The 14,620-nt window shown below is 53.6% G+C and overlaps 1 protein-coding gene across 1 annotated transcript in view; it reads right to left on the bottom strand.

The window, feature by feature from the left end:
- Positions 1-4,731: 4,731 nt before the first annotated feature.
- FBLN1 (fibulin 1) overlaps positions 4,732-14,620 on the bottom strand; it is an 81,699-nt gene continuing 71,810 nt past the window's right edge. Inside the window, exon 17 of the mRNA XM_025881864.2 lies at positions 4,732-5,531. Within this exon, the coding sequence (XP_025737649.1) occupies positions 5,392-5,531 (140 nt within the window). The 3' untranslated portion in view covers positions 4,732-5,391. The remainder of the gene's footprint in view (positions 5,532-14,620) is intronic.

Raw genomic sequence — 14,620 nt, forward strand, 5'->3', positions numbered from 1 at the left:
GACGGCAGATGCCCGGACAGGAGCGGCTGGGAAGGGCACTTCCCTCCGGTGGTCACCCCAAACCCATGACCCAGTCTAACCATGAGAACACCATCAGACAAATCCCAGTTGAGTGGCATCCTACAAATATCCGCCCAGTACTCCTCAAAACTGCCAAGGTCATCAAAAACAGGGAAAGTCTGAGAAACTGTCCCAGCCCAGAGGAGCTAAGGAGACACGACAACTGAACGTAACATGGGATCCTGGATGGGGTCCTGGGACAACAAGAGGATATTTGGTACAAACCCATGGAGCCCTAATAAAGTGCATGTTTTAGTTAACACTGACATATCGTGGCGCCTGGGTGGCTCAGTCGTTAAGCATCTGCCTTCGGCTCAGGTCATGATCCCAGGGTCCTGGGATCGAGTCCCGCATCGGGCTCCCTGCTCCTTGGGAACCTGCTTCTCCCTCTGCTTCTCTCTCTCTCCCTCTGTCTGTCATGAATAAATAAATAAAATCTTTAAAAAAATAAAAAACAAAACAAAACAATGACGTATCGATATGGGTTCATTAATTACAAGTGTGCCAGACTAATGCAAAATCTTAGCAATGGGGAAACTGGGGGCCAGGTGTATGTGAACTCTCTCCTATCTTGACAACTCTTCTGTGAATCTAAAACAGTTCTAAAAAATAAAGTTTATTGAAAAAAATATTCCTGTAACATAAAAGGAGCTGGGGGGTGGAAGGGAGAGATGAAAGAGGACCGGCAAAAAATTGGTAATTATTGAAGCCGGGTGATGGGTACGAGAGGTTTCATAGACTCTTTGATGTACTTGAATGCATTTTTTGAAAGTTCTACAGTAGCAAGTTTCGAGAAAGTAAAGTCACAGATCTAGTACACTGGGGACAGCAGCATTGTGGATCCGTGCTAGTATATCAAGAGCACAGGACAGGCGGTGACACTGTGAATCGACACCGTGAATTCCGTAGCGATGGGAGTGGAGGATCGTCCCAGGGATGCGACAGGTGTCTTCTTGGGAGAAGACAGCCCTGAGCCGGCCTGGCAGAGGGGCTGAGGATGAAGTGTGTGCGCACGCGTGCGTGTGTTTGGGGGGACAGTTGCAGAGGTGTTCCTGACACATAACAGGCGTTGTACAAAATGTGATGTGAGATTATTCGGGGTCACGGTGGCTGTCCCCACACTCCCTAAGGGTCATATTATACAAGTTCTGCTGCGCTCTACTTCTCCCTTGAGACTTCGCAAGTCACTCAAGAGTCACGTTCCGTCTCATTCCACTTCCAGGAGGACGGTGAGCAGCCCCTAGGAGCCCATCTCTTTGGCATGAATGATGCTGGGAAGTGTGACAGGAGATGAGGACTTGTTGCCAACACCCAAACCCAGACGTCATCTGGGCGAGCAGAGTGCAGCCAGGGACGGGGGCACCATATGCGAACTGGCCCAGGGGGACGGTCCAGCTGTGGTCCAGGAAGTGACCCGAGGACAAGTGGACATGACCTCTAGCTGCTGGTGTCCCCAACAGAAGGAGCGAGGAGTCTGCAGTGGCAGCCAGCTCACACGAAGCCACTTTAGGTGACTCTCTCATAAACCCCTCTGGAGTCTTGCTGTGTCCGCGGCTTGTCCACACAAGACTAACTGAATAAAGAATGCCTTCTTCAACTCTATTTGTAATGATAGCGCTATTTCCTGGGGACCTAATGTGTGGTGGTCCTTGTGCTGTTTATGTAATCAGATCATTTTGTCCTTACCGCCGCCCCCATGAAGTACAGGGAATTATTTTCATTCTGTAGCAGAGAGAACCAAGGATCTGAGACACGAAGCAATGTGCCCAAGGCCACACAGTTCGTGAGTGGCTGGATCTGACCTTGAGCCTGCAAAACCCACAGAGCTTTTTTTTTTTTTTTTAAAAAGGATTTTATTTATTTATTTGAGAGAGAGAGAATGAGAGAGAGAGAGCACGAGAGGGAAGAGGGTCAGAGGGAGAAGCAGACTCCCGGCTGAGCAGGGAGACCGATGCGGGACTCGATCCCGGGACTCCAGGATCATGACCTGAGCTGAAGGCAGTCGCTTAACCAACCGAGCCACCCAGGCGCCCAGAGCTTTTTTTTTTTTTAATGTGAAATTTAATATCATCAAATCATCATTTCTTCGAAACACAAACTGATCTTGTAAAATGTTACCGGTAGGATCTAGGTGGTGGGTACCCTGGTGGGTCCAAACATACACCTCTGCCGTATGTTTGGAAATTTTCATGATAAAATATTGGGAACGAAAAAATGTAGCATGATTTCCAGGTGTTCTTTTTCACCTGAACAAACTTGAGGACCTTGATGGGACTTAGGAAAGCTAACCTCCTTGGACTCTTGGTGACCGGGTGGTCACCACCTTAACACTGGTCCCTCCAGGACGCCAGGTGACCCAGGCTGCAGTGCTCCTCTGAATATTAGTGTAGGTTCCCTTCATTCAAAACAGACACAGCTTTCCGGCAGAACATGACAGCAAAGACCTTCTGGAACCTTCCCTCCAACTTTCTTCTGCTACCAAATCGGCAAAGACAGTTCGGTCTAAGGTCTGTGTGCCTTTGCCTTCTCATCCTGCTTATAAACTTGCTTTCCCTTTAGTGACTCCCCTCAATTATTTTGTCCTAAGGCTGCAATTAAAAAGGGATCACTGTGGTCTGGGGCCCAGAGGCCCTGCTGGTTCCCATTAGCTGGGCCCCTAATGTAGCCGAAGCTGGGCCCTGGTAGTAATTACTTGGCAAGAATAATGGGACACTTATTGGTCCGTCCGGCGCCCAACCCAGAGCATGATATCCAATATGCAAAGTTGGGCTCTTGTGTAATCTACACAACTGCCTCCGCAATCTCTCACGGGTGGCTAAGCAAAGGAAATGCAGAGCGCACTGGTGTGGCCTGACCGACAGAGGCCATCGCTATCACCGTCTTCCTCCTCCTCCTCCTCCTCCTCCTCCTCCTCACTTTGAACGATGCATTGAGGTCGGGCACAGGTACGCAGCACTTGACAGGTGCAGAGCCCTTCTGTGCTCCTCGTCTCCGGCGCTGCGGGCTGCCATCGAGGGCGGGGCGGCCGGGCAGGGATCACTGCCTCCACTTTGCAGGTGCAGAAACCGAGGCTGGGCGGATGGCGGTGGTTCGCGCTGCTGGCCCGGTCTGACTCGGCCTCTCTGGCTCTCTGAGTCACGCGGGGCAAGGGCCCGGCTCACTCTCTTCCCCTCTGCTTTTCCTCCTGGCAGCTCCTTGCCCTCGGCGCTTTCCCTCTGCCCGCTCCCACACACCCCCCCCCGCCCACCCTCAGGAAGGTTGATTGGCCAACGTGGGTCACATGCTCTCCCGAGAGCCAATCAAAGACAGGAGGCGTGGCTCTGTCCGCCAATGCCAGCTCCCACCCTCACCCCTATAAAGAGAGTGGGAAGGCCTTTTCCAGGGGTCCTTGCTTCTATCCTCCCACTCTGCCCCACCCAGGAATCCCCGAGCAGGAGAAACCTCCCTCCCTGAGGGCGTGGGCCCCAACTGTCTGGCTCTTGCAGACTTGTCCCCCAAATTGCAGGCAGGAAACCAGAACCCCAAGTGGTCTTCTCACTTCCTGCCCATCAGCCTGAGGCTTCCATTCCTGTGATCGAACCCCAGGTCCCCCCTTCCCTGCCAAGACCCCAATTCACTGGCATTCAGAGCTTCTCGGATGGCTCCTTGGATTGTTCCCGTTCTCCCCCTTCCCACCACTTCAAGATGCCCAGGCCCCGCAGGTCTTGTGCCTGGCTGGCCCTGGCCTGGCTTTGACAGACCAATGCCCAGAATGAGTGACCTCAGAAACACAGGGAGTTCCCAAAGGTGGCTAGAGACTACATTCTGCAGTTGGAGTAGTGCTCATTTCAAAGACCAGAACACCAGCCACTTTGAAATCCCAACAAGGGTGACATTCCATGTGGGGCTGAGATCTTGGCCAGCGCCAGGGTCCAGGCTACTGAGATGAGCTGGAACATGGGAGGAGAGAGGCTCTGAGCCACAAGTGGGGTCCCTGCCTAAGAAGATGGGATAAACCCCAGGGAGGATCTGGAGGAGAGGCATGTGTGGAAGCGAGGGGCCCTGGTGCTGAATCCCCGTGGGTCCCAGTGTGCTGCAGAGCTTAGGCTGAGGCTGTTGGGACACCCTATAAACCCAGTCTGTCCACCTCTCTTCTGACCCAGGGCTTCACAGAGGGATGGAGTTTGGCGCCTGATAAACTGAATTTGAATCCCGTGTCCCTAAAAAGCTGTGTGACTTGGGCAGTGGAGTTCCTCTCTCTGAGTCTGGTTTGCTCATCTCGAAATTATGTCTGATCATGCCCACCTCGCTGGGCTCTGGGAGCAATGAATGAAGCACCACAGGCCAAGTGCATGGGGACTCACTGCGCCCCGGTGGTCTCTCCTTCCTGCTGAAGGGAATGGTTATTTCTCCCCTGTGATTTCTAGAAGGGACCAGGATCCCATACGGAATACTATCTTGCCTAGCGGGGCTGGACATGGGGCATGGAGTGGGCTTGAACCACACTTGTCAGAGGGCATCGTGGTATCAGAAATGACATGGGTGGGAAGCTATTCCTATACATGGGCTGGGCCCCACCCCAGAGCCTCCCAGGGGGCAGGAGGGTCTCTAAGAAGGCGTGAAGGGGCATTCCCAGGTGCTTTGCTAGAGGAGACCCCCCTTCTTGAAAGACTCATGCACAGGCCATCAGGAGGATCACAAAACTGTTTATTTTCCCACCTCTGATAAGAAAAGACGGATGCAGGGTGCAGAGAAAACCCAGCCACTCCCTTGCTGACCACACAGGGCCCACACACAAACCTAACAGGTTCTGTCTTTCTTTCCCGAAGAATTTCTTCTGCTTTAACAGAACCGTAACGCACCTTCTAAGTGCTCCCCGAGGCATCGTGTCGTGCTGCTTCTGGGCAGAACTGGTCATACCTGCTACTCGACGGCAACCGTGTCATTGGACATACAGCATCCGATTGGCAAAAAAGGTACCAAATGTCAAATTTCATATGATCAGTGCAAGAACTGGTTTTCTCCTGGCATCTAGACTGGCTGCCCCCTGAAAAATGTCTTTCTTTCCTTGGTCCTTAGCAATGCTCAGCCCCCAGGCAGAGAAAGGGAGCAAATTTTAACCTTTGCGTTAAAAAATAAGCAAGGTTTTCAACAAACAGTTGAGTAATTGGACTCGTTATTTAAATACCAAAATACATCAGATGAACTTATTCATCTGGCCCAGCTTAATACATGTTGGCCTAACACTAAAACAAATACATCAGTTTAAGAAATGTCACCAGGGATAGGCATGGTTGGTATGGCAATGACTTGGCCTGGAGGCACAGGCATGGCTGCACCGTGGACAGGCCCTCAGAACCAGTACTCAGAGACAAAGATGTGCACATTGACCACGTTTCGGTGGGACACCACACCCCCGACCACGTAGTTCATCTCCAGCTTCAGGACGGCATGGAATGGGCCCACAATGGGCCGCACCTGGCGCACGACACCTGGGGAGAAACAGAAGGCATCTTAGACCCCCTCAAGGCCCATGCTGAGCCAGATGTTTTAGTCCCCTGCCTAGCATTCACCTCCCAGTGGTCACCCCTGGGCTCTGCTTCCACCTCCAGGGGACAAATGACAGTGAGCTCACTCTGGCCATCTACCGGACAGAGGATTTGGAAGAGCCTAGAAGCAGGCCTGGTGTGGAGTGGATGCCCAGTAGACGCTTGTCCCCCTCCTTCCTACCCACCGTGCCCAGTTCTGACCCTGGGGAAGAAGCAAAGCAGATGTGATCCTGTCTCCTGTGCTACTGAAGATCACAGCGGGGTCCTGGAAACCCTTTATCCAAGCAGAGCTGTCTCCATGGGACATGCCCCTGGACCCCTCGCTGTCCATGCCTCTGTGGAGGGTGATACCTGAGCTCACCAGTGTTGCTGGTAACCGATGAGCAAGAGGCCGCTCTGCCAACAGAGCCCCAGAGCAGGTCCAGTTTGAGCAGCGGAGCTTGGCCAGGGCCATCAGCAGGAGGACAGGTGGTGGAGGCACCACACAAAGGCCATGACTGGCGGCCTCTTCCGCTGAGGCTCAGAATACAGGGCACAGACAAAGCTCAGCTTGGAAGAGGGAACAACTCGAGGCAGATTTGCAGGGGAGCAGGACTGGGGGGGAAGAGTGGATTCCGTAACTCTCTCCAAACCCGTGCCTGGCCATCTCCCTGTCTCCAGGCCAGGCTTTGCTAGCACAACCTTGCCTCCGCGGGACACCCAGAGGCTCAGAGCGAACTTTCCTGCCCTCTGGGATGAGATGGATGGGGCTAGGGTGGGCATTACCCTGGCCGGACTGTGGAGAAGCTGCTGCCCTTTCTGGGCCTTGGCTTTTTCAGTGAGCAAATGATACCGTGTGACCCCGTGTTTCTGCAACGCACAATCCAGATGACCCAGCGCGGCAACTGCCCAAAGGATGAGCTGCAGGTGTGCAGGGCCGCCTCCCCGCCAGACTGAGGGCTCAACCTTCACCTCCACCTGCATCCATACATTCCTCCATAGGCACCAGGAGCCGTTCTCAGTGATACAGAGAAAATAATAGAATCCTGGTTTCAAAGCCCGTGAAGGATCAAAGTTAAGTGCCATGTTCTCTAATAGAAGTCCAGCAGAGGAGAATGGAGGAGACGGAGTCTGAGAGAGTCAGGGAAGGCTTCTTGGAGGAGGGCCCCCCCCCCCCCCCCCCCCCGAGGATGCAACGCAAGCAAAGTCTGCTTGCCTTGATGGATTCCCGGGGCTTGCGGCCGACCAGGTGCCACCAACAGCTGTTGACATTTAGGAATGAATGACGTCCAAAGTCCTTTCTCCGTCCCGCCTGCTCTGATATTAGGACCTGCCCCAAGTCGCGTGCTGTAGAGGGGTGGCTCTCCCGCTGGACTGTACAATCTCCGTGGCTGATTTTAAGCCGCGGAGGCGAGGCCACTGAGGGCGGGGGTGTCGTGGTTTTTACTACAGCAGCGTGCGGGCAGGGAGCAAGCTCGGGCCCGGCAGCTCCACAACACGTGCTAAGAAATCGCCACTGGATTGTTTGCTGCTTCAGACTGAGGACTCCCTGCCACAGACCTAGGACCCAAGCACGGGGCCGCGCCGTCAGGCCCCGGGGCCGCCCCTGCCCGCGTCAAAGCCAATGGGGGCACTGCATGCTGGCAAAGGCCTTCTGCAGTGGCGCCAAGTTCATGCTCAGAAGGGGAATTTCGGTGTGCCATCCCCCCTTTCAGTCTCTGGGCTTATGTCTCAAAAGTGAAATGCCCAGCAGCTGGGGTGGAATTCCAGGCTATTCTAAGTAAACAAGGGCTTTCGCTCGGATGGAGAGAGATTCTGCAGGCTGTCAGCACCCTTTCTCTGGCCCTGCCCGGCGGTGACATTGTAGCTTTGTCCCGGGTGAATGCCCGTGAACATCTTCAGCTCGCTGCTAAAGACGCGGGCTTGTCAGCAGCCCTCCGCTTGCCAGTGGCCCCTGACGACCCGGCCACTCCCGCTCACGCCCCCCCCCCCTACAGAATCTGGGCTGGGTCGGTGGGGGCTCCTCAGTGGGCCCCCCTCCATGTCAGCTTCTCCTCTCCCCAGGCCTGAGGCCCACAGTGCCGCCCACCAGACTCAGTGGTCCGGGTTACCTCCGGACTTCACCCACCCTCGGGGCAGAAGTTACTACTCTGCTTCCAGTGCTCAGAGACGTTTCCGGGTCTTCAAGGAAGAGGTGAGAGGCTGGGGGAGCCTGAGAACTATTTTGGGACAGAAGAGCAGTGGAGTAGAGAGTACATTTCTGCATGCTACGATTGGATACGTATTTATTTCTATTTATCATTATTATCTTTATATAGCACATAATTAATGTGATATAGATTATAAATAATATAAATTATATTATTATAATGCCAATATATAACTAGATACTATGAAATATGTAAATATCCTTACTTAAATATATATTTAAAATCTTATATATAAATATTAATATAAAAATGTATAATTATATATTTTAAATGTATGTAAAATTTATATATATTTTAATTTTATATAAATGTGTTTATATAAATTTATGAATATTGTATAAAAATATAAAATGTACTTATACATTTATATGTAAAATATAAATATTATAAAATTATTACACACACACATTTGAATGGCATGAACGGTTCAGAGCCACAGAAGTTTCTGGGCATTGTCTATGTGTGCCAAGCACTGTGCTAAGTAAGTACGTAAAGGCAATGTTGGGCTGTCCTCGTGGCTCAGCATGGGGACAGGGAAGAGCAGTATGACCCCAGAAGAGTTTCTTAACCTTCCTGCATCTTAATTTGCTCTTCTACGAAATGGGGATTAAAAATAGCAACCTTCAAAATCAGAAACAAAACAAGCACGAGAGCATCCTCCTCTCTCGCCCTCAGAAAGGACTACTGGACAGCAAAGAAGCATTTCACAATTCCAAATTAAATGTGATCTGATTTTTCAAAGTATGGCTGAATTCTGGCATGATGGAAAAACAGAGCAAGTGTTGAGTATTTTTACGGGATTGATTTTAAAATTGTACTAAAAGGAAAGCCCCGAATGTGTAGAAAGCGTTTGCATCTAAATCCATCACGTTGGGCACTTTTCAAGGTTTGGTCTCTGCCCTGCGATGGCTCATTGTTCAGCTGCAGCTGAGTGCTGAGACAAAAGAGGCGTGGAAGGAAGCCAGGGGCTGCATTAGTGAAAGGGGCACTGGGAAGGGCCGGGGGGAGGTGGGCCTGACTTCTGATGCAGGTCACACTCAGAGCGGAGATTTCTGCAGGGTATTTGCATTTAACAAGAAAAATGACTAAGGCGGGACAAATATGCGTGCTGCAAGTATGAAACAAGAAATCGTGAGTGCACAGAGCAGAGTTCAGAAGTGTGTTCCCTGCCTGCCCCCTGCTCCCCCCGCAACCTCACCAGAAGGAGCTTCTCTACCCCTTCCCTCTGACCTGAAGTCAGCACTGAATCCCCACCTCTATCCATAATCCCAGCTAACCCAGGGCTCCCTTTCCAGGCCACACCCATTCTGTGGACCTGACCACTACTTCTTCTGCTCAGTCACACTTCCCCTGGAGCTCTGGTTTGGGTGAACATGTTTCCTCCTCTCCCAGGATAGTCTGAGCTTGAGTTCCACCTCCTAGTCCTCCCTTTGACCAAGCCCAGGCTTTCTCCTGATATCACTTCATTCTTTACAGCTTTCCTACCCATCCATCCACCAACCCATCCATCCACCCGGTCATCTATCCACTCATCAATCCATCTACCCATCCATCCATCTATTTATCCATCCACCCACCCACCTATCCATCCATCCATCCATCCATCCATCCATCCATCCATCCATCCATCTACTGAGTTATCCATCCATCCATCCACCTACCTGTCTATACATCCACTACGTACCTATCCATCCATCCATCCAACCACCCACCATTCATCCATCCAACCACCCATCCATTCACTAATCCATCCATCCATCCATCCATCCATCGATCCATCCATCCACTCATCCATCCATTAGAGGACATTCTACACAGGGCAGGTTTAATGAAGATTCTACAGACATTTAAATTGGATTTCGAAGAATAATTATGAACCTAGGAAGCAGGAAGGACTTGGGCAAATCCCAAAAGTATGATGGTTCAGGCCAGTTCTCAGAACGGTGTCAATCCTGGGAAGAGAAAGGCAGAGGAGGCTGAGGAGCTGCTCACAGCCTGCTCCCAGGACCTCACACCTCGTCAGTCTCACAGAACCAGGAGTCTAGGTTTGCAGTCTCCTGGCTTCCTCCCCACCATGGATTCTAGACCAGTGTTCATTCAGAACCACTGCCAACCTTCCTACAGCAGGGAAACAGGGGAGGGAGGAAGAGAGAGACACGTGCTGCCCATCTGTGGCACCACAGAGATTGAAAATTCTCCCCCGGCGGCCCAACTCTCCCCTCAACTTGATTCTGCAGATATGATACTGGCATCTGTTGTGTGCCAGGCATTGGGGACCAGCTGGACCGCTTAGGTCCTCTTTCATGAAGCCTCCCCAGCCCGGGGGTACTTGACACCTCATCCCCCTCAGCTCTAATGCTGCATCTGCCCATGGCTGGGAAGCGACAGTCAGCTCCCCCTTCAAGGGGCAACATCTGCAACTCATGCATCCCACTGTCCCCAGCACAGGGCGCCATCATGATGACTGAGTGGGATACAGGCGGCGCAAGAAAGAAGGGACAGGAGTCCTTGAGGCCCCCCACAATCTAGGAAGGAAGACAAAACTCTGTCCTGTAGGAAAGAGGAGCCACGGAAGACTCTGAAGGACACTAGTCAATGACCAGTCTCGCAGCAAAATGCAGGCCCAAGGGAGAGGGGCATTTCCATCAGGCCTGGCGTGTCCGTCTGACCTGCTGGGGTGTTTACCTCCTCAGCTTTCCAGAGCCCCAGAAATAAAAACAAACAAACAAACAAACAACAACAACAAAAAAACCACCGTGGTGCCGAGTTCAATTGTGTTAATCTTCCAAATCCTCGTCTTTGGCATTTCTGCTTCGGGTCCCAGACGCTGCTAGTATGCCTTGGCGTGTGGACGTGTCTGCGCCTCTTCAAGATATAATTAAGCCTTTTTTTTGCCTTTGAAAAATGTAGGCCCCTCGGGCACTTCACCTTCACGGCTCGTCTCTGCTTTGTAAATTGCCGCTGATGTGCTGGGATCCAGGAGCCCGACATGGAGCACACAGGTCCAACGGGGCATCTTGGTCATCCCGTGGGGTCTGTGGTCGGCCCTCCGGGCCCTTGAAGCCACCCCCCCCCCCCAGTGTCTGCTGCTTGGCGTGGCACCCATGTGTCCGTCTGTCGTTTGGAAGGATGGAAAGCAGCCGTGGAGCTCTCTGCACGGGTCTTGTCTCTGACACGGGACGCTGATCTATAAAGAGACCCGTGATCACAGCCTTGGGTTCCGGCGCTGGCTCCACACGGACCAGAGGTGTGACCTTGTGCAAGTCACCGTGCAGCCTTCAACCCAGAAGTCCTGTGATTCTAAATGACAAAGTATAACGGCGTGAACGGGGGTGTCAGAGAGGATTTTAACAAGCCGGGTAATGCATCAAAAGACTCCGTGGTGATCTCATGTCAGTGGAAATTAACCGTGCTTTTAAGAGAGATCCGGCTTAGGAAAGAGAGAGGTCGGAAAGTCACGAGCCGGCATAATACAAAGAGGGAGAAGCTATCACTCCGTGAAGCCCGGTTATAGAACCATCTGCTGTCTTGGGAGTCATCAGGCTCCCCAGGGCTGTGTAATTCCGGAGGCCGACAGGACTACCTTTCCGGCCACTCTTGTGTCTCTGGCATGTGCCACAGAGCAGGTTCTTCACCCTACTTTGCACTTGACACACAGGAGGTCCTCAGCCCACATTTGCTGAATGAACGAGTGAACGAACTGAACATCAAAGCATTAAGCACAGTTTATAAAGGGGAAAATTATCGCCCGGAGAGGAGAGCATGGGAAGAGGGAGAATGCACAGTAGTCGAAGGTCATTGAGTTTCCCGGCTTGGGTGGAAAGGGGAGGAGGCAGAGCAAGGCCTCACTGTCTGGCCTCGGTGGCCACCACGCAGAGCCACAGGCAAGGAGGAAGGCGGAGTGCCGGCCGAGGTGCTGGGACCCAGGTGCTCTGCCGAGAACCGGGAGGTCAGAGGAGACCCACGTGGTCACGACAAACACAGACATGACTGGCAATCGGGAAGGGGCACATCATCACCCACATCTCAGTGAAGTCTCCTTGGTACAAATAATGAACCCTGCAGACGAGGATTAAGAGCACAAATCAACGGCAAAGAGCAGAACCCAAGAACATGAAGATACACTGTGGGTACATACAAAGCACAGCACTAGGTGGGGCGCCCGGCTCAGTCAGGAGCGTGCGACTCTTGACCTCGGGGTCGTGAGTTTGAGCCCCACGTCGGGCCTAGAGATTACTTAAAACAAAACAAAACAGAACTAGAGCATGGATGGGCTCGGGGAGGGACACACAGCAGGCGAAGGGGAAGGGAAACGGGTGGACCTCGCGGGCCCATGGCTTCTTCGGTCCTCACCACAGTGTTGTCGGGAACAGACCGTCCCCTCCCTTCCCTGGGGGAGTAGAGTGGGCTTGGAGGGCCGGATGCCCCGGGTCCCACAGCGCACAGCTCCGGATGCCATCCAGCTGGGACTGACCCCAAAGCCCAGCTCTTCCCAGCCCCCTGCGTCTCCTCCCTCTTCACAGTGCCACGCGACATGGAAGAAACTTCCAGAACGTGCTGCCCTTGGCTGGGTCACACATATAGGGCAAGCATGGCAGAAAGGAACCAGGAAGCAGTCACATCGGTAATCGGCAGTGGAGGAACTGAGCTCCCGAAACCCCCTCTACTCTTCTCCCCCTGAGAAACACCCAGGCAGGAACTTGGAAGGAAGGGGGACAGGAGTCTGGGCTGCATATTTAAAATACCAAATGGCACTCAACATGTCTCCGCAGAACTCGCCATCCGCACTTCTCGATTGTTCTAAGTGTGCTCCCCCCGCCGGCCTCCTGGGAGCTAAAGCAGCCTGGACGGGACAGCTGCAGGCACGAGAGGCAGCCCCCGGAGGCCACCCTTCCCCTCCAGGAGAAATGTGCAAAGCTAGGCCTTTCAGCCTTCCTCCCTGATGTGGAAGCTGAGTTTCTACCGCGCTTTGTCCTTGGGAAGCCCGCTCGCGTCTACCGTCTGGTCCTCCTCCTGTCAGCCGCATTGTCTGTGCTCCTGGAGGAGGAAACGGGCTCAGTGTGGGCAAGTGAGCATCAGGGAGCCCGCCCCGGGGCCACCGCCCCTTCCGCCGAGCAGTGTGGCTCGCCAGAGGAAGAGGAGGCCGGGCACTTTTCTGGAAGGGATTCGCCATCTAACGCACCGACTTTAACGGAGTTGGCCAAAAGTGTGCCCATGAGGGGTGGGATGAGAAATCATTTGCTGCCCCCACCCGTGCCTGCTGGGGTCCTTCCGCCCCAGACCCAAGCTCACCGGCCGCTCGGATCTCCCCAGATGCTCCCTTCCCCCCAACCCGCTGCTCTTCTCCAGTCTCCAGAGAACTCGGGCCCATCCTCAACAGGCCGCCTGGCTTCCATCCCTCCCGCTCAGTCACCACGGACGCAGACGAATCCCATGGGCAAGAGTGTCCACGCCCTCCTGCCTGCTCTGGCCCCAACCCCGCCTCAGGTCAGGCCTGACCTTACAACAATTTCCTCCTCACCCCCAACGCACTGCCCCCACTGCGGCCACAGCCAGCCTTCTAGAACACAGGTCGGATCCTGGGGTTGAGGTGTGGCTCTGCCAAAAGTCGCATCTTCCCCCCCCCCCCCCCCCCCCCCGCTCACAGCAGGTGGAGCTCACCTTGCTCAGGTCCCCCTGCATTCTCAGCACTCTGCCCCCGCTGCACTGAACCCCTCGCAGTCCCCCCAGGATGTGCAAAGGTCACGGAAAGGCAGGTGTGCACAGTCTTGCCAACTGGACTTAGAATTAGAGACCTGGGAGTACCAGAGTGAGCCAAGTCCTGCCCTCCGCTACATTACCTCCTTCTTCAGAGGCAACCAAGGCCCCGAGGAATTAAGACGTCGGCCCGGTGTGCAGCTGCCGAGTGCAGAGTAGGGACCCCGAGCCCCCACTTCTGGTTGCAACATGGCGCCCTCTCTTCTCTTTCCTTTGGCAGGCACGGAGCCCATGCTCTGGGCATGCCCCGTGCTGGGTGCCACGGGTATAAACACTGCCCGGTGCTGGTGAGGGTCCTCATGGAGCTCTCGGCCCTCTGGGGGAGTCAGACGTAGATGGTGGGGCCGCAGAGGCCGGGAAAGTGAGGAAAGAGGCTTCGGGGGAGCTCGGGAGAAGTGCTCACCCCAGACCGGGCCCTGGCAGCCCGTGGAAGCTTCGCCAAGGAGTTAGTCTCGGCGGAACTTTGAAGGACAAGTCGGCCTGGCAAGAACAGTCTGGGGGGGTATGCTTGGAAATGCAGGTGCAGAGGAATTTCAGGACTGGGCTGGACCCCGAAGCGTAGGACTTCACCCTGCCCAAGGTCGCCCAGGAAGGTCACGGCCCAGGAACGCCACATGGAGTCCCGACACCCCGCGTGCACTCCTGACTGACGCTCCCTGAGCCTGAACCTGCTGCGTGCCTCAGTTTCTTCCTCTGCGGGTGGGGAAAATCACCTACAGAGTTGCTGTAAGTAGCATCTCCACCATGCCGGAAGAGTGGCTGGCACACGGCAAGGTCCCCAGGGGGTCAGCTATTGGTCTGATGACAGTGATAACCAGGATGCTACTTGGGGTCCCCTGTCTCGGCCACGGAGCGGATGTTCCTCGCAGAGTCCGTGCAGAAATACCCAACATCGAGGCTGCAGGGAACACTCCTCCTGATAATGGGTGACGGTGGGCATCTGGGTCCTTTGCACACTTATGGTTGTGAGGTGAGGCGGCTGGAAGATTCGGATCATCATCCAACTTTTCTTTCCTAAGTTTGCACAACATGCCTCCACTGCTGTTTGGCTAAAACCCTTTAGTTTATTATTATTTTTTTTTTAAA

The sequence above is a fragment of the Callorhinus ursinus genome, unplaced genomic scaffold, assembly GCF_003265705.2.
Source record: "Callorhinus ursinus isolate GAN/ISIS: 27379988/994484 unplaced genomic scaffold, GSC_fseal_2.0 scaffold48, whole genome shotgun sequence".
Lineage (NCBI taxonomy): Eukaryota > Metazoa > Chordata > Mammalia > Carnivora > Otariidae > Callorhinus > Callorhinus ursinus.